The sequence below is a fragment of the Acartia tonsa genome, chromosome 14, assembly GCF_053477335.1.
Source record: "Acartia tonsa isolate MP-2025a chromosome 14, ASM5347733v1, whole genome shotgun sequence".
Classification (NCBI taxonomy): Eukaryota; Metazoa; Arthropoda; class Copepoda; order Calanoida; family Acartiidae; genus Acartia; species Acartia tonsa.
The window spans coordinates 26,842,825-26,866,583 of NC_137273.1; the positions used below are offsets into that span (position 1 = coordinate 26,842,825).

Here is a 23,759-nt window from a genome sequence, read left to right on the forward strand (position 1 = left end):
TTGAGTCTACTTTTTTACATTAGCAGATAAAAAAAAATTGTGAGAAAAAATCATTAAAATTGTATTTATTGTGATATTATTAGGGTAGATAACTTTGATTTTAAGTATTAGTTTAATTAGATATTTAAAATAACTTACAGAAATGATGAAAAATAAACCGTTGAAGGCAGTATATTCCACACTTATCTTTTTTGACATCCAACAAAATATTGATTTTTGTAAGGGTAGCGAGTTCGAATCTGCTTTTTATTGAATTGTACGAATTCATACCTTGGTACCTAGAATTTTTATATTAAAATCCCTTTTTTATTGAAACAAATATTTTGTTAAAGTCAGATATGAGTTGTCTTATTTTAACTCAACATTGTTCTAACAGCGGTTTTTATCTTAATATCTGTTCCTGCTGCCGCATCTTCCATTCCTTGACTATTATCCTTCTTGGTGGGGGTAAGATTTGGTTTATTTCCATCCTTTGAGATATCATTCGACTTAGTTACAGTATTCTCTGAGTTATCATTTGACGCAGTTTCATCAGACTTGTTTTCTGTAATCTTTGAACTCTTCTTGATGATTTTATCTTTAGGTAGATAAAAGTAAAAGTCTTCGTTTTCGGTTTCTATTCAAATTGACACTCAATTATCGTTTGAAAAGCTGGCAATCTGTCAAATTTTTGGACCGGATTCGGATTCTAACAAGAATACGTCCAAAAAAAAAGACGGATTCCCGCGGATTCCGATTCTTATTTTTGGCAGATTCCAGATTCAGATTCTGTATTCTAGCATTTGGAAAGGCCTTTTTTAAATTAAAAAATTTAAGTGCTTCATATGTCCTAAAAATTAATGTTCTTGGTGTTCTCTATAATTCACTTCCGAGAATCGAACCAGATTTTAAAAGATATTGTATATAATGATGATAATCTTTGCCTTCAAAAAGGCGGAGTTGAAAGAAAAAACTCAAGATGCTAATTTTAGCCTACCTATTAAAAAATCCGAACCCGCTACCTATTAAAAAACGGTTTCCGGATTCAGATTCGGATTTCAAAATTGGCTAAAAATTGGGCGAATTCCCGATTGCCAACCCTAGGTGGGGGATTAAAATCAACATTTTAGTAAAGTCGATTTTTGTAAAAATATTTTGATGAAAAAAATATTTGAGTGTTCCTTGGTTATCATGAGCTTGAGAGTTGAGATTTTCAGTATTTACTTTTTGCGCTGTTTCTTCAGTGGCATTATAATCTTTATTTGCAAGATTAGCTTGATTCTCATTTAAGTCTTGATTTACATTGGCGTTGTCATCATGAACATCATTAGCATTTGCTCCTGCAATACCAGACTTGTTGCCTACAGCAGCCAATGGCTTCACATCATTTATAATTTCATCATGGATATCTCTCTTAATTTCAACCATATAATGATCATCATTTGAGTGCTCAGTGGCATCTTTTTCTTCATTTGGAACATTTTCTGACTTCTCTTTTTTAATATCTTCGACAGGAAAATCATCCACTTCGTTTTCCTCCAAAATTATATTTTTTTCTTCCGTAGATTTTTTTACTTCCACTGCACGTTGATTGGTTTTGTCTCTAGGGTTCTAAATTTTAAAATTTTGTTTAAAAAGGGAACTATCCACGAACGAGAGCAAGTGATTCTAAGCACCTTCCAGCATTGATCCATAGTATTTTTTAGTGAATATACTAGGTTTATGTTTATTATTTGGTTTATCAACTTTTTACCATGGTTTTATATGAAAAAAACTTTGAAATGTAAATCTTTTTTTTGTTGATGCAATATCTTTTTGAATTTAATCAAAATATAAACAGTTTGAACTCATCAAAACATTTGAAGATATTGCACCAAAAATGATTTACTTTTCAAAGTTTTTATATAAAACCATTGTGAAACCTAACTTTTTAGGTAGTCGATAAACCAAATATGAAACATAAACATAAATTTTCAAAATTGAAACAAACAAGAGGAGAACGCCAAGTTATTTTATACCTCTTCAAACAAAATAACAAACTTATTAATTGGATCTTACACCAGACTAGCATGTACTCTAATAAAGTGGAACTCGTAGCTGAATAAACTATAGATCCCACCTATACTAGGGTGGGTCGAATTTGAACATTTTTTTTCTGAGACCAAAGCGGGGATCTGCAAACGATTTTTATGAGTATAATACACCTCTGGATGATTTAAAATTTATCCTAAGTCTTAAAACCGCTGACGACCAGACGTTCAATTGTATAGCTATTTGTAAATGAGTGTCGAAAATTTATTGAATCAGAACTATGGCTTCATGGTGCTCCCAGGAAAGGCATTGAGGAGTAGAATCAGGAACTTTTGACCGTTTAAAAAAATCTCGTTCCTAGCCTTAGAAAATCTCAAAAACCTCTACAAATTGGACAATTCTCAATTAACAAAGAAGTTTTTTTGGTCATTTCTAAGGCTAGGAATGAGATATTTTGAAACGGACAAAAGTTCCTAAAACTACTCATCAAGGCCTTTTTAGGGAGCACCATCATTCTGATTCAATAATTCTTTAACTCTCATTGACAAAAAACCTCAATTTACGACTATTTTTCACCTGTCATATTATCCACGTTTTTTTTAATACCCATTCCTATAATTTACTTTGTTTTAACTACTAAAAATATGTGAAATAAAGTGTGACGCCTATTTTATTATAACAGCCTAGCTACATGGAGGACAGACGGACAAGTGGACTTTTATAGAAAATATTTTTAAACATTCAAAACTTAAATAAAATGCAAAAACATTTATATAAATTGAACGAATATTAAGGATTGATAATGCACAAGAGCTTTGATCCCACAAAAAAAACACTAGGTATGTATTTCCCTTTTACAAGTTTTACCTTTTCAGATGAAATGATAGCATCAGCATGATTTACTTCTTCCAAGATCTGCTGATCAACAAACCTTACTCCAACAGCTTCTATCTCATTGGTAGCAGTTTTGCGCTCAGTGCAGTCATCAATAAAACTGGTGAGTATGTTGATATTAGTATTATCCTTGTCATTATCCTCAAAATGGATAATATCTTCAAGTAAGTCAGCATTACTTGGGTCTTTCTTAACCTTGTTACAATCGTTATCTGAAGTAATTTCAACTTTAAAATCATTGACTTCATCAGTAGCATTTTCATCCAGAGTTTTAGTGAGACTATTTTCAATGGTCTCATAGTCAAATGTGGCAGCGGAGAGATCATTTTCGATGGCTTCTGATTCATAGTTGACAGAAGTATTAATGGTATTAACACCGTCATAGTTGTTAGCAGAAAGGTCATTTGCAAATAAATCAAAATTGACTGATATATTGGTATCAAGTTCATTACTGATACCAGTAGGAGTATGCTCGTTAGTAGCATCAACAATTTCAGAATCTGTATTTTCTTCTAGTATTCCAAGGAGAGGAGCACCAAACATAACATTCATATCATTGGTGGTGGTATCAAAGTCATCAAAGGTGTTGGAATAAAAATTGTCTTGCTCACTGCCGGTCGTTTCAACCATTTTTAGAATTAACTTATTTACCTAAACAACTTTACGATTTAAAAGATAAAAAAAATATATTTAATTTTATAATCAAGATTCCTTAACGAGGAATTTATTAGATAGTTTTGTGTTCAAATAATTCCTAGGATCTTATTATTGACATACCTCATGACAAAACCGTCCCTAATTTAAAAATTGACTTAAACTTGAAAACAATAGTATGTTTAAGAACACATTCTAATACTAGCGGCGTTAACAGCAGCCTTTAAGGGGGGTTGCTTTAGTTAAAAACAGTGGTATAGGTAGGTATAGGTCTAACCAACAATTTAATTTCATTAGAAGAAATATTTCGAAATTACAGCTTTTTTAAGGGGGAGGGGGGCGGCTACCTTAGGTAGATACGGAAGATTTTTTAATTCAAATATATTTCGCCATAGTGCTGCAGTAGTTATTAATTTAAATGTTATGATTGAGAAAGAATTAATTCAGCTGTACTGAATGAATGTGATAAACTAAGAATATCGCTTAAATAGAACAGTGCTTATAGTAAGCTTTCCTGAAATATATAGGGGAAAAAAAACACAATAACCAATCATTGCTGAGATCCTTTCCAATTCAGAAAACATGTCTTTATAGGATTGGATAAAAATAACTATTCGTTTACAAAGTTAAAAAATCACACAAAATATTCAAAATAAAACTAGAAAATTCGGATACATTTGTCATATGCAAAAAAAGGTTCCAGGACAAACGCAGGAGTCCCAAACGTTTGAGTGGACAAACGCAGAAGTGTTAAAATATTAATTTGATTCATTATTTCTATACAGATTAGGGTAGTCATTTAAAAAACCTATTATATAGTCTAAAATAAGATTAGTTTAGATTAAGTGTTCACTCTAACGTTTGGGACTACTGCGTTTGTCCAAGGGCCGCAAAAAAATTTAATCATCATTACTAGGTATAAATTTTCATAATTCATTTATTTACAAAACAATAAATCATTAATTTTCGTATAAAAAACATGATATTACAATGAAAGATCACAGAATTAGTTTGATTTAATAATAATATCCATAACAGTCGTTTATAAATGTTAAATTCTTAACAATTTTAGGTTTAATAACACTCATTAAAGCACGTAAAACAATTGCTTTGTTTGAGAGAGAAAAAATATTAAAATGCCGAAATATTAACAGAATAAAAAAAAGTAAAGATTCAACCTCTATATAAGCCCTGACCTCTTTTAATATGAATAATAGCTTTAGTAATATAACTTGAACGGCAATTTTGAATAGGAGATCAAAATTATTACAGACATCTAGTAATCAAGGCATGAAAGATATTTTCAAAATCTAGAAATGTATCTAATTTCTTCTAAAAAGTGAGTGTGTTGTCCAATTGCATATCTTTACAACTAATAAACCGTTATTTTTCGATATTTTTCGCCAATTAACAAATGTTCAACATCTTAGAAGTTACTAGAGGTTGCACCCCTAGCATTTAGTTTCTGCTTGTTTGGAGAGGTAGGACAGAGCAGAAAATAGCTTTAACAAAACAAAGATTTAGATCTAAAATCAAAAAAGTCTAAATCAAACCGGTACATATGCGAAGCTTTCCTAAAAAGAAGAACTCAATCGGTTCAGTAGTAATGGAAATCTTAAGCTTAAGACAAAAAACTTTACTAGGTATCTATATCATAGGATTATACACATTTTCAGCTTTCTAAAATATTTGTAAATGTACTAGATGCTTTGATTAAAAGATTGATACAATAATCCTTTGTAAACTAACAAAACATAATATAGGTATTTGATGAAAATTTTAGAAGTTTTCAATGAGATGATTTTCTTGGAAGATCTTGTTTATATCAAATTAATTTTTCAGTCTTCAGCCGACAGGAAAGCATGCTTGTATACGTCTTTATATTCTTCTGCAAAGTAGACTGTGACGTCATCCTTGATCAGCTGTGGTAGGTCATCATAGTCTTTCCTAAATAAAACACATATTTAGTTCATAAACTCACCGCAAGATGCTGCTACCAAATATTAAAATGTGAGATTAGCTAGGGATTTAAGAATAGGACAAGTGACGAAAAAAGCTCTTCCCTCTCAAAATAAGAACTTAGCAAAACGATGGTCATAAAATAATTTTTCAAAGGGCACAATGATGCCCATAGAATTTCAGATTAAAGCGCTTTGTCATTTTTAACCCAGCAGCTTTAATAAAATTGAGAACACGTGGTTATACAAACTAACAAAAAACTAGGGCACTTTCTCCCCAAAAGTTTTAAACCTTTACAGTAGCTATAAGAATCCACACTGTAAAGGAGAACCATATGATATCATATCGGTTCACCCGTTATCAAGATCCTTCGGTAAAAACGCACACAGACAGACATCCTGAAACATTTATGTAATGATAAATAAACAAATAATTGTACACAAACCTATTGTCTTTTGGTAGTATAACTATTGTAACTCCCGCCCTCTTGGCCGCGATAACCTTCTCCTTGATGCCGCCGACGGGCAGCACCTTGCCTCTCAAGCTCAGTTCTCCGGTCATAGCCAGGTCAGCACGGATTGGCCTTCCGGTTGCCAGGGACACTGAAATATTCAATCTATTAATTATTTGTTAACAAAGAAAATATATTGTACAATAAAATACCCAATGATGATAAATAAAATTACCCCTTATGTAGATTAAATTTATTGGTTGAAAACTTTTGAAACTAGTTTTTGTTTGATAAAAGTACCTTAAGTATTTCGCCAACTAATAGATAAATTGATTATAAAACTTTGGGTACCCGCGTAATTTACAGTCTAATGTCCCCTCCCTCCCTGTTATGTATATAAATGAAGAAAATACAAAATTTTCACTGGATAAATTTACCAGGTACTAACACTTTTCTATCTAACCGTTTGTGTATCAATCTTCAATCCAATAAGCAATCAATCAATCAATTCCAATAATCAATCCACTTGTGAAACATACCTAAAGCTGTAACAATAGTGACACCCGCGCTAGGACCGTCTTTGGGTGTAGCTCCCTCGGGTACATGCAGAAATATTCGGTTCTCGTTGAAGTAGGTGTTTTCCTAAATTAAAAAGTATTTGTATTAAAGCAAACTTTTTTTTTTTACATATTTTTATAATGCAACATACTCCATTTGGTTACTTGGAATCTGTTATTGTTTTATCCCTTTCACTGAAGAGTGCAGCCTTTGATTAATTTGTTTTTATAACTCTAAAATTGTTAAGAAAAATACACAAAAAAATCGGGGAAAATATAAAATACCTTTTTCATTTTGTTCAATTACAACTTTGGCATAAGTTCAAATCTAATTTTTTTCTGATATTGTAATATTAAGCCAGGAAGTATAAGTATCAATGAAAAAAGGCACATAAAACTTAAAAATTGAGGAAATTACAAGTATGAAAATATTACCTTTTCATTTTGTTCAATGAAAACTTTTGCATAAGTGCTGGCGATTCTAATACTTTCTTTCATAACATCTCCGAGGTTTCCTGTGAACTCCAGAGCTCCTCCCTGATTAGCTTCCCTGGCTTTCATACCTAAAGGGTGTTAAAAAAAATAACCAATCGCTCACAATTTGAACCACCATAAGTACTTCAAATCTTGGAGATAGGCCCCGAGTTTTAAATGGGGCACGTAAAGACCTTTCTTTAGACACCTTAACAAGGTTTCTAATTCAATCTATGCAAATTTGACATAAAAAAAGACATTCCCTTCCAACTTTAAGGCATGACGGCTCTGTCTATTCCTAGTTCTTGAGGATTGCCAGGTCTTTCTTTTTGATGCCAAATTGGCTAAGATTGTGTTAGAAACCTTGTTAAGGTGTCTAAAGAAAGGTCATGCCCCATCAAAAACTCTAAACATTATGGGGTCTATCTACAAGATTTTAAATACTTATGGTGGTTCAAAATGTGAGTGATTGGTTTTTTAAAAGACAAAGGGAGAGGTAGGTTTCTGGTAAAATACGTAAAGGTTATGTGTTATAAGTTAAAAACAGTAGTAGAACGATAAAAATTTATGTTAACTTTTTTTATAAAAAATTTGTCTATAGTTCTTTTCAATAAGAAATACACATATTTAGTAAATATTATCGTTCTACTACTATTTTTAAGGCTTAAAACACACACCTTTACGGATTTTACCCGAAACCTTCCTCTCCCTTTGTAATAAAATATGCACTTTCGGCGTAAGGCAAATTTCTCTGCAAGGGCTAGGTCTTAAGATCTAGGGCTCTGGAAGGGTGAGTAGATTCAAAATTCAATATTGTTTTCTCATTGTCATTGCTTGGGCATGAATTGTATTATTTTTTATTAGATTTGGACCAAAACTGTAAGGTTTATATGGAAAAAAGTGAAGCGATTGGTTTTTATTTAAACACCCTTTAATTAGGTAATGGTAAATATTTGTAATGTCACAGAAAAATATTTACAAAAAAAGGATTGTGCACAAAGACTAAAAAGAGCAAATGATTTTTAAAAATTATTCTAAATATAGATAAGCGAACAAATTAAATAGTTTAAATTAACGAACTTCTACAACAAAAAAAATTCGAAGATAAATACATCAAATGCTTTGCAGACTTCAAGGTGTCATTAAATATCAACAAAAAAAAGACGCGACAATATTGCTAGAAAAGGTAATTATTTAAAACATCCAGCCACTCCCCCCCTTCCAGTTCTTGCATGCTCCTTTCTAGGGAGGGAGGGAACACTAGACTTAAAACTTGTGAGGAATTAAATCTCGATTGGGTTTAACAACCTATTCCATCAATAATAATCTACAGATGGGGTTATATTGTTAAATTCCTCAACATCCGTATTATAGCCTATTTTTTCTAAGAATTTATTTTATTTGACAGTCAGACCTTGATGGAATCAAAATTTACCTATTGTTTCAATGTACAATGAAGACCCGCCATGCGAGGTCCACGCTAATCCCATGGCAACTCCAGCCTAAATGAAAAATTTATTTCAACTGGATGAATGAATCATATCGAATTAAAGACAATTTAAAAAAAAAAAAAATTATTCCCTGTTTTGTTGGGCAGGGCCATTAGCCCCATGAAACCATTAAATTAATCCCATAATCCTTTAAATTTACTTTCCGCGGATAACTGTCACAACTCATAGGTGATTTCAAAATTTATTATAATCACTTAACTCTTTGTTCAAAGCTTGAAATCGATAGGACGAGGCTACTAAAAATCAGTCCTATCCGATACAAATACATATTGTACAGTCTAATTATATAAAATCCTTGGTTCTACACAAAAAGATCTTACCGGTGTAGTATCGTACATCTTATCGGACGTAAAAACTGGTTTTCCAACAAAATCTTGCAAATTTTTCTCAGAAATCTCTATGCTCTCTTCCTTATCATTAACAACCTGAAATAAAACAAATAAATCCGCAATCCGTCCAATTTTTCATCCCAAAATCCGAATCCGCAATTTAAATAACGGATTCGGATTGTTAATTTATATGACTTTTGTGGCACTTAATAATTTTTTTATTTAAAACGTGGCAGACGAAAACCTAAAAGTACTTAATTGTTTCTTAACTACAAGTAATATGGTGGGTAGTTTTTTTTTCAACTTTTCATGCTTAGTTTAGGTTAGGTTAGTATAAGTAAGGGTTAAAAAATGTTCGCTGTAGGGGCTAGCATTTTTTATATATAAAAAGACCTTTTAAAATATTACAAAAATCCGCAATCCACGGATTAATCCGCTTTATTTTTTAACGGATTTTTGTAAGGATCCGAATCCGACCCATCGGCTGATTGCCAACCCTAATAAATTTCTTACCTTGAACGCAACTTTTCTGTATATCTTTTCTATTTGTTTTCGTAGATTTCTTACGCCAGACTCTCTAAAAAACGTAAACGTTTGGCAAATATACTTTTTTCAGTATGACTTTGAATTCATTCGAAATCGATAAATATTCGCTGAATTAGAATCGGTTCTTAGCCGGTATAAAACTTAGGTATGTATATCATCGTATTACAAACAATATCCCACGAATATCAAAATAAATTATAACCCGGTTTTGCTAACCCGGGCCTTCGATCCATCGGGTCTATCAAAACTGGCTTTGATCTTATTATTTATCTGATTTGTAATTGATTCATACATAGAAGGGACAATGAAAAATGTTTTTTTTTAAAGATTCTCTCCCCATTCATACCTGCAATATGATTTGATCAACGTATTGAGACCCTCGTTGGTAACAGTTATTTGGCTGGAGGTCAATCCGGTTATATCTTCAACCTAAACACAAAATATATTACGTTGATGAAGATCTTGGAAACTGCAAGTAAGAAAGAACGAAAATTTTCTATTAAAATAATAATAATACATGCATACGACTGTACTCGAAGAAAAACGCCTTTACCCAAGGAGGGAAGATTTATGAGTCATCTCAGAAAACGCCTTTGACTTGCAGGCAAAGGTTGTATATTTATAATGAAGGATTTGTCAGTTGGATTTTGACCTTATCCTATTATATATAGTAGTTAGGTGTTTTTTTGCCAATAAAAACAGAACTGAATGGGTTCCCACGTTATTGTAAAGTTTCAGATAAGTGGCAGTATGATTTTAGGATATTTTTCTTCATCTTTCTAATCCCATTAAAACAGAGCCTCTAGAAGCTAAGGACACAGCCGCTAGTATCTCAAATAATACCTGAGGAATAAGATATTTCTGTGCAATGGCCAACTTTTCCTCGGCTACATAGCCAGAGATATCAATCATCTCCATTCTGTCTCTCAATGGCTCGGGAATGGTGTCAAGAACGTTGGCAGTGCATAGGAATAGAACCTAAATAAAACAATCCTATGAACATAAGTTTAAGACAAAAAAAATTAACAAAAATCATAAAAGCAAAATTCACTTCACAAAAAAAATCAATTACAAACTTTTGAACAAGACATGCATCTTGAAGATTATAATTTTCAAATTCATAGATGAAAATTAAAATCAGATTACATTTGTATTAAAGCGGCATAAAAAGTGGCTTGATTTACAATAGACGTTAAAACATAGAGTGGTTTTGCTACACTAATTTAGTAATTGTAGAAAATTGGCAAGTTTACGTTGTTGAGTGAACAAACCCTATATTAGAAAAGCTACGCTTTAAAAAACAACAAGGACAAGTTTACCTTGGAAAGGTCGATAGGTACATCCAGGTAATGGTCCATGAAGGAGGCATTTTGTTCAGGATCCAACATTTCCAGCAGAGCAGCAGTGGGATCACCCTAAACAATAATTCAACTTTTATTTCACTACAACAATTTAAAATTAAACTTCAATGTGTGAGAATAGTAATTATCAATTTATCGCATCAGTTTTCCTCGGATAGGAACATGAAAAATTACAGGATTAATTGCAGTATATTGTTGGCAATGGTCAAAGGCCGCGGCTAATAAGAAACAGCGATTATTATTTAAATTTAATTTTCGTAGAAAAAGTCCTATAGTACGATAGGATACATGATTTTTCAGTATTGTTTTCATTCAGCGAAAAACAGTCGGATTCGGAGCTGTACTGTTATTAATTAGGTACTTTTTTTGTAGTTATTAATCAACGAAGTTAATCATATCTTTAAAAGCATATTGGTTCTAGTTTCTAAAACAGTAAGTTTATCTTCTGTACTAGCACTGGTTTCAGAACTGTAGTATTATAAACTGACCTGCCAGCCGCGACCCATCTTGTCAATTTCATCAATAAGAATGACAGGATTTTCTATCTTTGTCTTCTTCAGGGCTTGTACTGCTTTGCCTAAATATTTGTCAAGTTTAAGATAGATGACCTATTTAGGTTATAAAACCTAGGTATGGAATGCATTCTGAATTTTCACAACAAAAACATAGATTTTATGAGGTAGGTATTTTACTGTTTTTATCTTATTTCAATTCATCGGCTAATATCCTATTCCTTTAGATCCCTGAATTAAGTTAGCTCTAGGTGTGGAAATAGTTATTTCTCGTATCGTATTATAAACGGCTTTCCGCGGATATAGAATGTACAATTATAAGATTAAAACTAGTTTTTTTAGCCCCGTGGTGCCGAAGGCACCGGCTAAAAAACTAGTTTTAATCTTATGATTGTACATTTCTATATTCGTAGAAAACTGGATATAATACGATGCTAGACATAGTTTTTTCGTATGGATGAGAACCGGTTCCTATCCACCGGATTCGAATGAATACGAGAAAGAGATTTATCAGATATCTATTTTACATAGAAGAAGTGTATATCCAATTTTACTTTATTTTATTATTTTTAGACTTGCGAACATTAATTTTAGGGTGGCTGCGCAGTGCGCAGCTAGAACTATACATACCTGGCATAGCTCCAACATAGGTTCTTCTATGCCCCTTCAACTCGGCAACGTCGGACAACCCACCAACAGAAAACCTATACAAAAACAAAATTAGTTTTCATGAAATATTTGATGTCTAAAATGTTATTTTCAAACTAATATTTATTTTCTAATAATTATGTCCAGTAAGAGAGTTCAGGCAGGACACATATGAAAAAATTTTAAGGCATGCGCAACTTGCAAGCTATATGAGTCATGGTTGGTCTAAAAACTCACCCCCCCCCCCCCCCCCCAAAGGATTTGGCCCGTCCGGCATACCTATGGATTCGTCTTGCAATTTAGTACAAGGGTATTGAAAAATATTATGACCCTCACACTATGTTTTTTGTTGTATATGATCCCTCAAAGTTGCATGGGTATATTTTTTAAGAAAAATCACGCAACCTTTCCATTTTAACAATTTTTGGGGGGTATTTTTCTAAATTTATTTCCCATGTAAAACCTTAACCAAATTTAAAATCCTTTGGGGGGGTGAGTTTTTAGACCAACCATGACTCATATAGCTTGCGCATGCCTTAAAATTTTTTCATGGGTGTCCTGCCTGAACTCTCTTAATGTCCAGTGAAAGATATATTGTCCTCTTAGCAAGGAGGAAGGGAGGGGACAAAGGATCGAATATTTAATATTTTAAGGGTCTAAAACCTTGGGTACCAGCTTAAAGTATTCGTGAAGGATTTAGGCTGAATTTGGGGACTTTGGGTACTGGCGCAAAATTACCGCGGAATTTGTTATAAATATTGTTTGAAATAGTAAAAAAATTAACATTAAAAAAATATGAGGTTTACGTAGCACAAAAAGCTAAATATAACTATTTACCTTTCTAAGATGATTCTTAATTACCTAAACACTTAATTTACGGATTCTCTGATTAGTTCCTTCTTCCCTTTTATATAGATCTTAACAATTACTAGTTCTAAAATGAAAAGGGAAGAAAAACGTAAGTTTCATTTTATCTCCACTTTATAATAGCAAATTAAGACACAAAATTAGTCAATTTAACCAACCTGAAAAAGCTTCTGTTGAGAGCTCTTGCTATGGATTTGGCAATGCTTGTTTTACCAACCCCTGGGGGCCCAGACAGGCACACAATTTTACCCTGGGTGCTTCCTACAGTTTACCAACATTCATTAAGCTTTATTAATTCAAGAAGCATGGCTGACAACCTCTATAAATAACAAAGCACAAAAAATATACAAGGTTGAAAAACGGAGAAAGTGAGTTATATAGCAGATATTTAGTTGTTATAAAAAAGAAGTACAACAGAAAATGTGTTATAAATCATAAATATAACAAAACCCTAATTAAAAATTATTTTGAAGTATGGCCGACAGACCAAAGTACAGCTAAGTAAATTAAATCTAATCGGTGCAGTGTAGATAATCATTTCCCAAAAGTTCTGTCGTATACTTAGAATATCATCCTAGAAAATCACATTTCTCCAATAGCTTTAAGGACTGACGTAAAAAGTAAATTAGAGTAGCTTCGCTACTCAAAAATAAATATATAAAAGCTTAATAAATTCCTTTAAGTTGGCTGACAGCAATAAATTCTAGAATTCTCTTCTTAACATCTTCTAATCCGTAATGGTCCTCGTCTAAGATTTCGGCAGCTTTCTAAACATACAAAATTACAATGTTACTAGACAAAATGCTCTGAGAAATCGTCACAAAAAAACATCCGTTTATCTTTTATATCCGCCAAGCCAGGTTTACTATAGAAATTAAATGGCGACTATAGTTTCCACGTGTCAGAAGGAAAAAAAACAGGTTAGGATAGGATGGATGCTTTTAAAATGGAAAAAAAATCAATTTCTCCTTTCAATCAATAATAAGTTGTCAAAATCTATGTTAACGTGTAATTTTATAAAATTGTCAAAGGCCTTTTTGAAGTCAAAATGCATTAAATAGGCCATTGATGCACGTTGAATCTTTTAAAATTCAAAATAAGGGGTGGAAGTTTCAGTGCTAAACTAGTTACGTTAAGCGAAAGCGCCATAAATTACTTAACTACCTTGATATCAAGATTCTCCGGACTAGAGACTCCCCAGGGAATAAGGGTCAACCAATCCAGATAGTTACGGGTCACTGAGAACTCACTCGAATTACTGTCCAGAAATCTAAAAATAATTTAGATTTAGAAACATAAATACTAGAGATCGTAAGGGATAAGACAATGGATGTTAAATCAATGAACATTTCATTGTTGATAAAACAAAATTATCATTTCTCTGTTGTAAAAGTTTTTGTTAAAAAGTTTGAACACTGACAGTTTGCTAGGTATACACAATCAAGATTTAACATTAGTATATCCATAGATAAAGATATCGAACAAAAATCAAACTTTAAAAACTGTGTTAACAGTTTAATATTTCCCCTCCCTCCGTCAGAAATATAAAATTTTTAAAATGGGTTAAACCTAGAATTTTTTTGACTTTACAATAACTTAACAAATGAAACAAGGACAGTTTTGTCCTTGAGTGACGAAATAACAGCCACCTAATAATATTTTTAATTTACACCAAATGATATTATTATTAGCATAAATCATTGATTAATAGAAGAACTTCAAACAGCAATAGTATGAAAGTAATCTAAGATACTTCTAAATAAATCTTATTACAACATTGTAGTGAATCTTTTAGTTGTGTTTTCGATGTACAGAACAATATGCAATCCTTAAAGAGTAGCTTTGCGTTTTTTCTGTACCTCAATTTACTGATCTCTTCATCAATGACAGTCTTAGTAGATTCCGGCACGTTCAGACCCTCCAGTCTTTTTGTATATTTTTCTATGATTGTGTCAGTATCATCTTTCTCCATGCCAAGCTCTTTTTTGATCACCTTGAAAGAAAAAGTTTTATGTGTTGGTTCCTTTTACATTAGCAGAATACTAGGCCTGAGTGCCCTGTTGACACCCCCCTTCCCTTAATTTTTAATTTACTAGCGGCTTCGCCCCTAGCCTCTAGGGGCTGTGCCCCAAGAGATGATAAAAAAATTGGCAAAATTCGTAAAAGGACCAAGGAAATCCTCTACAAAAAAAAAAAATGGGGGGGGGGGGTTTTGGTTTTTGGGGGGGTTGGGGGTGTCCCTCATCCCAAGAAAATAGCCTAAAACCACCACAGGACCAGTAGGTATATTCCCTAAAGAGTAGAATCCGATCGGTTCAGTGGTTACCGAGATCTTAAGGGACGGACGGACGGACAGACTGAAAGACATCATTCTACTTTGTATTATTGATTATAAAAATAAGGGTAGGGGGGGGGGAGGTGAATTATCAGTGTGATGTACTTTGAGTGAAAGCAGTAACTACTATAAAACATGTGTCTTTTATACGAGAACGTCCAACCTCCCCACCCCCCATCGCCCTCGACAAAAATACATTTTTGTTGTAACCATATTAATAAGTTTTAGGATGTTTTAGTGTCTTGCAGTCGCATTTATCAAAAACTATAAATATAATTTCTACCTACTATTTTTAATTTTCTAAAAATTATCTTAATCACATTAAATAATCCATACTCCTAAGTCCTAACCAATAAATCCCTTCTCTTGAAATTCTTCAAATGAATTTATATTATGTTTACCTTAAGCTGTTCATTAAGCATATATTTTCTCTGTTGTGTTTTTACTTTGTCCTCTACTTCTTTTCCTAAAATATAATTTTCTTAATTATCTTGTTTTCTCCAAATTCTTAAGTTCATTCAGGGATCTTAAGGGATAGGACAATGGACGATAAATCGATATACACTCCCAATGAAAAGTTACCAAGTTACTGTAGTATTATTCACATTCTAAAGTGCCCAACCTGCCTGCAAATATGTGATTTCTGCCAGATAAGTTAATATTAAGAATAAAATTGAAATATTACCTATTTTTTGTTGTAGCTTGCTCAACTCATATTCTTTCTTCAACAGCTTCAAGCTAAGCATCAGTCTAAGAACAAGAAAAATGGTTTTTGTCAATTAACTTAAGTGTGTGGCGATGAGTTACGCCTGTCGTATCCAAATTATAATCCCAACTTGATGTCCTAAAGAATCTGACATTGCAGCAGGTTACAATTAAGGTTTACCAAAATCACATTCTTGGTTAGGCTTCGAACCCTTTACCCCCATATTATTAAGACATAATCATGTATTAGAAAAGTTTACCTGTTTGGGATATTTCTCTCCTGTAGGACCTCCATCAAATCCTCTGTTTCTCCAGCAGTCAGGGCTGCTCCAAGGTCAGACAGGTACACAGGATTGTCCACCACTCTCTGTCCAAACTAGATATACGGATAAATATTTAATATTATGTTTTGATATTAGGTGTTTTTCCTGTTGTTGTTGTTTGTAGCCAAACATCTATTCATCCATGATCATCATTCACTTCTGTTGCCAGGTTCAGGAACCTGGCTGCTTCCTTAGGTCTGTGCCAAAGATCAGTGACCGCGAGCTCGGTCACGTTGCTTGGACACGTGAAGAGGTGCTGAGTCGAGTGGGAATGATTATTGCAGTTGGGGCAGGTGTCGATAATATTTGGGTTTAAGCGGGCCTTGTAGCTGTTGAGATATTTGCTGTAGCCAGAGCGAAGTTAGGTGTTTTTCCTGTAAATTACTATCGAGCAATGACTCGACCCCCCTCTCTTACTTTTAAAATAAAGTGAAAAAATGAGTTGCAAGTTTTTTTTCCCCCCTAAGCCTATTCATCTACAGTGACCTAACACTGCGGTGGCATCCCATTAGTATTACCCACTATAACCTAACCTAACGTAACAAACAAACAAACGAAAAATGAACCCCTCCCCCTTAATAATACAAAAGAGGGATTGGGGGCTATCCAACAGAATTAAATTGATATCAATATACCTGAAGCATTTGTTGTAAGCTATCCCTGTACAAAGGATTGAGTCCCATAATATCTCTGATGGTCTTGATAACCTCTTGAGTCATGGCCTTCACCTCCTCTGTAGTCTCATATTCGTCATGAACCACATTCTCAGTTTCACCAATTAATAAGCCTTCTTTAATATCTTAATATAAATAAGATTTATGTTTCTTTGTCTGAAGCTCATGATCGCGTAATGCTGGCCCTAATTAGCCGTACTTTTCAAGTAATCTTTATAAATGCCTTGGGATGGCATTTAGCTATCATTCCTTCCTAGCCTGCCTTCCCACAGAGCCTAGAACCGAAGATACCCCCAAAAAAGAATTAGTGGTGTATTTCGTCCTCTAAAAATTAAATAAGTGCTTCTTATTTATTTCAAATTGATTTACCCGTTTGTTCAGTTTCAGCTTTAGCTTCTGGTGTAGCTTCAGTCCCATCAGGGTTCAATTTAACAGTGAATGTATCCGGAGATATTTGAACTTCTTGCTCAGATTCTAATACCTGAGGAAAAACAAGGATGTCAACATACATAAAAACGGAGCTTAATAAAGTAGACGAACAGACATCCGAACATTATAAAATATAGAAAAATAGGGCATTTAATACCTATTCCATTTTATTCATAAGTTTGAAAGAAAATTCATTATGTATCTATCCCAAAACGAAATTAAATGCAGGATGTCTAATATGGACGATGTATAATGACATGCAAACATTTTGAGTGGCAAAAAAACAAATGAAAACAACCTTTGGCGATATTCTCTTAGAAATTTTCAAAATTTAAAAAAATCCTGAGAGGATTTTACCCAACCCTTTTGTCTAGTATAGATTACCAGAAATACAGTGAATATGTGTAATTGTATAATAATCGTTGTACTACACCTGTCCATTAAGTTGAATTCTTCTATGTGCCATTAAAACCATTCGAAGCTTGTTTCCTAAGTGAAGATTTTATTATAAAGGCATTTTAGGTAAATTTCATGTTATAAGTTATACTTTTAGTTTCATTACATAGGTATGTTTTACTATATTTAATGCTAGCGGCTACGCCCCTGTAAGAGGCCTCTTAGGGCAAGTGAGTAAAGGAAATGAGTCGACCCTACACTTTCAATTTCAGATTTAAAAAGCATAGAAAAATTAAGTTGGGAGAATTTTCTCCTTTGGATCTTCATTGGTTCTGTAAGAATCTTTACTCTAATGTGAACCATATAGGTTTAGTGGTTAGCGAGATTCTTCACTTCACACTGATAGAAAGTCAGACATCATGTTACTAATATAATTATACAAGGATAAAAAGAAAATCTTCTTTCTGCTTTCCATTAAAATAAATTTACCTAAATCTTGAACCTCAACAATTTGAGCAAAAGTACCAATATTGTAAAGGTCGGATAATTTGTCCACTACTTCGTTAGTATTTTCATCGTTTTTCTAAATAAAATTTTAATAATATAAAAATAAACAAATGAAACATGATGACTTACTTGTAGCATTGTTTGATTATCTAAGCTTTTTAAATCAAATATAATAATAATGGAAAATTCCTTTTAACCATTTTTTGGGTGCTTGAATGAATGAATGAAAAAACCAACAACATTATTTTGTTTAAATTATGTATTCAGGTATACAAATACAGCAGATTGCTTCATTTGCCTAAATTCTTTACATAAAACCTTTAACCTTTAATTTTCATTACCAGCTATAAAATTCATTGACACAGCCACAATTTTGATTGCATAAATAAATTAGGTAAACGAGCGTAAGTTATACAGAAACAATATTATGTTAAAAAAATGTTTTATTGCAAGAAGCAGGACCTACATTTGACGTTATACAAATAGCAACAATATGTACATTCTTCTTTTTACTTTTTGGTTAATATTGTTATATTTCTACAAGATTTTCAATAAAAAAAAATTAAGCCGCAGACGGAAAATTAAAATAAACTGTACCTTGACAAAGATGCCACAATAGGGTTGATTCAGCTTCACCTTTCTTCTCAGTATTCCAACAAGCTTAGGGTCAGTTACTTCAACAATCTTGATAAACTTAGGAAACACGGGATGACGGTTTACTAAAATTAATAGATCATATTTAAGCTTTGTATTGAGTAGAAAAAGTTTTGAACATTGTATTATGTTTGGCTTATTGGTAATGATGACATTAATATTCCCTTAATAGATCTCGTGTACATTTGAAATGATTATGTTCTAATTTTTAGGAAAGCTTCAAATTTGTCTTCAGCTGATTTTAATAGAATTCTAGATCTAATGCCCTTTTTTAACTAACTATCTAGTTTAACTTCAAATAACATATTCATTTTTCGTGTATTTTCAGAAGGATGATTATTTCTCTAATATTAACCTTTCCCTAATATAAAATACTAACCCGCAATAATAGGAACCACAGGCCAGACATCGGGTACTGTCTGAGTCGAAGGCAGGGCAGCTTCTTGCTCCTAAAAAAGAATATTTACTTGTTACATCGACTTAAGGACATTAATAAACATAAAAAAGTTTATAATGGTCCTGCAAATATTCGTTTAGATTAAGTTTGGTCTTCAAAAGTAATAAAGATAATCAAAAGTTAAAGATAACACGAAGTTTTTAAAAAACACAAAAAATATGAAGAATCACATTTTAAATTAAATAGGTAAATTTCCAGATTTTGGTTTTCAAGTCTCGATAGGTATTGTGAAAACTACATGGTAAAACAACTTCTCAAATCAAAAATTATTAGTTCAGGTGCAGTTAGAATAACTATCCCATGAGTTGTCGAAACATGAGAATACTTACATAAAGCAAAGGTGCAGGAGACTCTGGTCTATTGATGTTGGAATTATCATCTGAACTATTGCTTGGATCATCCCCTCCATCCTGCCCGCTGCTACTGCTGGCCATCCATCTGGATCCAGGTATACCAAAACAGTTAGATTGGTTCCAGCCTCGCTGGCTTATTAATATTTCGTTCCTTGTTCTATTTCTAAAAAGTAATAATAAAGGATAAGGATGATCAATTAAAACGTTTATCTCATCTTTACATATAACTTATAAGTAACGAGAAGTCTGTCTCTAGCGAAGTTTCCCATAATTCCAAACAGATTACTTTTTTTAGGAGAGGGTGCCTCAGCCCTATCAAGAAGAATTGCTCCTAAAAAAATAACCTAACCAATCTTTTTCTTTAAATCAAAGAACTACTAATTAAAGTGGAGGGTCGTCTTGCCCTAAATCCCCTTTTCCTTCACGGGGCATAGCCGCCAAAAAAAAATAAAAGAATAAGATTATGTATTTGTAAATATATCTTGAGTTTATATTACAGTCTAATGATCGACTTACATTACATTTTTCCTTCTAAACAAGAAAATTTTGAAAAAGTATTTGCTTATTAGTAATTTTTTCTCACTAAATAGTGCAATGTTACCTGTTTAATGTTGGATTACTTAGACAATTATTATTTCTTAGTGTTGTTAATGTTCTCGATTGTAATTGTATTGAAGAATCTATATTTGGTTTTATATTGTTTGTCCATGAAGATGGTCTGAATGAGAAAGCAATAATTGCATTTTTTTATGAAATGAATTGCATAAATTGTGAATTTTAATATTTTTTCCATAAAAAAAAGTAAAGGGGATTTTGCAGCGGGGGATAGGAGACAATAGAAACAAACAAACCTACTGGAATTTAACTATTTATCTAAAAAAGCTATCATGTTCTGAAATTTCTCTGAAATGAAAGCCACAACCGCAAAATTACACAAACATAAGCCAGTTTTTATTTGAAAATAATAAACCTTATTTCTAGTTATTTACTTATCCTCATTTCTTAGTTAATAGACAAAAATTAAATTTATTCCTAAAATATATTAGAAAGAAACCTGGACTTATTAATATTAACTTTTCAAATACTCTAAAAGTAAATAGTCTTTAATCCTATAATCATTTACTTCATTTTCCTCTTAATATTTCATCGAATATCATAGTAATAAAAAATACAAAGTTTTGCTATCTTTCCTGTGGTGAATATCATTTGATAAGGCTCTTCTAATCATCATATTTGGTAATCTATACATCTTATATCTTTATATTCTAATCTGAAATAACAAAACAATTTCATAAGGAAAGTTTAATTAACAGTGGTATCATTAATATTTTTATGTACAAAAAATTTGAATTATTTTTTAATGTAAAGAATATTCTTCAAGAGGAATAGTAGAGACAAAACAATTAAATTAATATAGTGAAAAAGTCACAGAGAAAAGTTTTGATTACCAAACAATAAACAGATTTGTTGAGAATACAAAGAGTTTATAATATTACAATTACATAAATTCATACAAAGAGTAACATTGTCTTCAAAACTGGTTTAGTAATACTTTAGAGTTGCAAATCTTTTAAATATGTGGACTTTTTTACAGTAGTAATAAGTCAAAATTTAGATGTTAGAGCTTAGATTATTAGATGAATAAGGCTTTAGCAATGAAATTTGATTTAGGGAATTTATTTCATTATTATGAATCAGTGATTCAGTATTGAATATATTTTAGGAATTTATGTATATGAAACAAATTGCTAAAGCTTATCGTTTTTGATGGATTATAGACATGTTAGATTTTAGAAACAAGTCTATAATAACAAAGAGAAAATATGATTTTTTTTGTCGAAGGGCCCATTTTGATTAAGTTGGAATAATTTAGCAGTATTGCAGGGCCCCTCAGATAAGTGTAGATAAATTTAGTTGTCTTTCAAAGCCCGTTTTGATGTTTGTAGCAATAGTTTAGCAATATTGCAGGGCCTTCCATGGAAATTTGGTATGTGATGTTGTGTTGCAAGGCCCGATTTGATGTGTAGCATTACCAAAAGGGTATTGCAAGGCCCGCCTGATGAATATAACAAAGCAAGTATCACAGACAAGGTTTCATTTGGAATAGAAATGCTGTACAATTTGCTTTTATATTTCATTAATGTTTTTGTGTATGTTTGTGGATAGATTGTGTAAATAATAATACCTTATCATAATATCAATATAAAATTAATCAAATCTCTTTGGTTCAAAAAAAAGGTACTTCAAATGTAAAGGAAGATCTTTATTATAAAAAGAAATGAAGGTAATTTGAAGAAGGTTAAAATTTACTTTTGTAACAAAAAAAAAATAATAGCAGTCTTGGGGCAGATAATAACATACAACTTTTTTGGGGGGGAAATTTCAAATACAACACATAATTTAAATAGTTTCTTTTTTGGCTTTTAACTCTAGAATTTAATTAGATAAATGTCAAAAAAGTGAAGTCACCAACATTGTTAATTTTTTGGGGGATGGGGAAGGTTATTCTAGAGATTTTACCAACATATGTTTGAAATGTATTATTGAAGTAGCTCACAGCCAGAAAAAGTAAAACCAGGTACAAGTACAATTTTTTCAAGGATGAAAAGTTTCAAAGGCAGAGCAAATACATTATTCCTGACAAAATTGTCATATACAATAAAAATTAGCCTTAAAATGTAATATTTCAATTATTTAGATGTTAACAATTTTGGTGGATTGTTGAAATTGTTACATTTTAAAGCAGAATGACACAACAATGAAATTTGGGCTACCTTTAAATAATGTTGAACTTTTGAGATTCTTTTTTTTCTTCTTTGGAGTAATAAGGCTAAAGGTAAGTTTCTTTCAAAAATTATAAAATCTATGTAATGAAACATCTAGGTACTTGGTAAAAAAAATTGTAAGAGTTTTTCTAGTTGAACATATTCAAGCTGTAAAGTTGTTTGATTTTTATATTTCTCTTTAAGCACATCAAAATCTGAACTCTGTTTAATATGATAATCAGCAAAGTTACTACTATGTTTAGTAGGGAGGATACAATGAACGGTAAATTATACTGGTACCCAAGGTCTTTATTACCACATTATACAGCATGACCCTCGAAAAAGTATTTTTAAGCATCTGCAGCCTATATTTCTCAATAAAATATTAAAAGATTCATATGTACTTGTTCTCTATAATTTTCTACATCAAAGGATATCAAAATATTTTTTTTACATCAATTAACAGCCGAGATTTTTAAAGCCAAAGTTTGGAAAAAGTGCTTGAGAAACTGGATATTGCTAAATATTTCTTAGTTTTTTATTAGTTTATTACTTTTTATCAACCAGTTAAAAAACAAATAAGATTGAAGAGCAAGTTTACAATTAATACATTTTTTATTGCATTAAAAAACGTTACTTTTACATATAAAAAACTACTTTTCAAATTTTACTGAATACATTCTTCTTAAAACCATTTTCCTTCAAATCTTATAATATCTCCCACTTATTAATATGACCTTAAATAAACTTAAAAATCATTTAAATTGTTAAATGTTTAATAAAAGTTTGTAGCTGTAACTTTTTGGTTTTTTGACTTATTTTGATAAAATAAAGTGTTTGATTTCTGTTTATGTAAACTTTCAATTTGCTACTATTTTTTATAGGATTTCTTTCTGTAAGGGTGTTTTTGCAATTTACACTAATCAAAAAATGCCTTTTAGAGCAAGTGAAAAAAGTGCTTTCAGCATGAAATAAATTTCTTGGAAACATCTTTATATAAGTTTTATAAAAAGTATTGAAATTATGAGGAAAACACGTCATTTCACTTTTAAAAAAAACATTTTTCTTGAAAAGTTACTTTTTCCTCAGCCACTTTTTCAAAACTTTGGCTCTAAAAATCTCAGCTGTTAATTGATGTAAAAAAATATTTTTATATCTACTTATGTGGAAATCTACAGAGAACAAGGACATATACATTTTTTGATAATTCATTGAGAAATATGGGCTGCAGATGCTTAAAAATACTTTTTCGAGGGTCATGCTGTATTATTCATTGACTCAAAAACTTTGGGTAATGTTCAATATTATCGTCCATTGTCTTTTCCCTTCAGATTCCAAATGTTTAGTCACAAATGGGTTAAATGGTACAGATTATAACTTAAATAACC

The 23,759-nt window shown here is 31.8% G+C and overlaps 3 protein-coding genes across 21 annotated transcripts in view; all 3 read right to left on the bottom strand.

Moving 5' to 3' along the window:
- Nucleotides 1-444: 444 nt before the first annotated feature.
- Nucleotides 445-3,614, bottom strand: LOC145305649 (uncharacterized). 2 transcript variants are annotated; one of them, XM_080147353.1, is made up of 2 exons: nt 2,878-3,614; nt 445-1,515 (listed from the first exon to the last, which is right to left on the bottom strand). In XM_080147353.1, exons 1-2 carry the CDS (start codon nt 3,532-3,534, stop codon nt 1,048-1,050), a joined length of 1,125 nt encoding a protein of 374 aa, XP_080003479.1. In that variant the 5' UTR covers nt 3,535-3,614; the 3' UTR covers nt 445-1,047. The 2 variants fall into 2 exon arrangements, with proteins under 2 accessions (XP_080003479.1, XP_080003478.1); XM_080147352.1 differs by having other exon boundaries at nt 445-1,590.
- An 863-nt stretch (nt 3,615-4,477) lies between these two features.
- On the bottom strand, nt 4,478-20,321 carry LOC145305648 (lon protease homolog, mitochondrial-like). The gene is made up of 27 exons (XM_080147351.1): nt 20,208-20,321; nt 19,583-19,769; nt 19,176-19,245; nt 18,740-18,861; nt 18,125-18,218; nt 17,673-17,728; nt 17,180-17,291; nt 16,772-16,935; nt 16,074-16,189; nt 15,794-15,858; nt 15,510-15,574; nt 14,633-14,766; nt 13,938-14,043; nt 13,447-13,540; nt 12,932-13,031; nt 11,889-11,962; nt 11,235-11,323; nt 10,705-10,800; nt 10,229-10,363; nt 9,732-9,814; nt 9,353-9,416; nt 8,831-8,935; nt 8,435-8,501; nt 6,961-7,088; nt 6,508-6,610; nt 5,963-6,119; nt 4,478-5,505 (listed from the first exon to the last, which is right to left on the bottom strand). The coding sequence occupies exons 2-27, from the start codon at nt 19,685-19,687 to the stop codon at nt 5,397-5,399; spliced, it is 2,613 nt and encodes an 870-aa protein (XP_080003477.1). The 5' UTR covers nt 19,688-19,769; nt 20,208-20,321; the 3' UTR covers nt 4,478-5,396.
- A 556-nt stretch (nt 20,322-20,877) lies between these two features.
- The window catches only part of LOC145305650 (uncharacterized), a 32,355-nt gene continuing 29,473 nt past the window's right edge, over nt 20,878-23,759 (bottom strand). For 5 of the 18 annotated variants that reach the window (XR_013874671.1, XR_013874662.1, XR_013874672.1 and 2 more), the window contains one exon: nt 20,878-23,748. The gene's annotated coding sequence lies outside the window, so the exon portion shown is untranslated. The remainder of the gene's footprint in view (nt 23,749-23,759) is intronic. The other 13 variants (XR_013874669.1, XR_013874668.1, XM_080147357.1 and 10 more) reach the window with 7 other exon arrangements.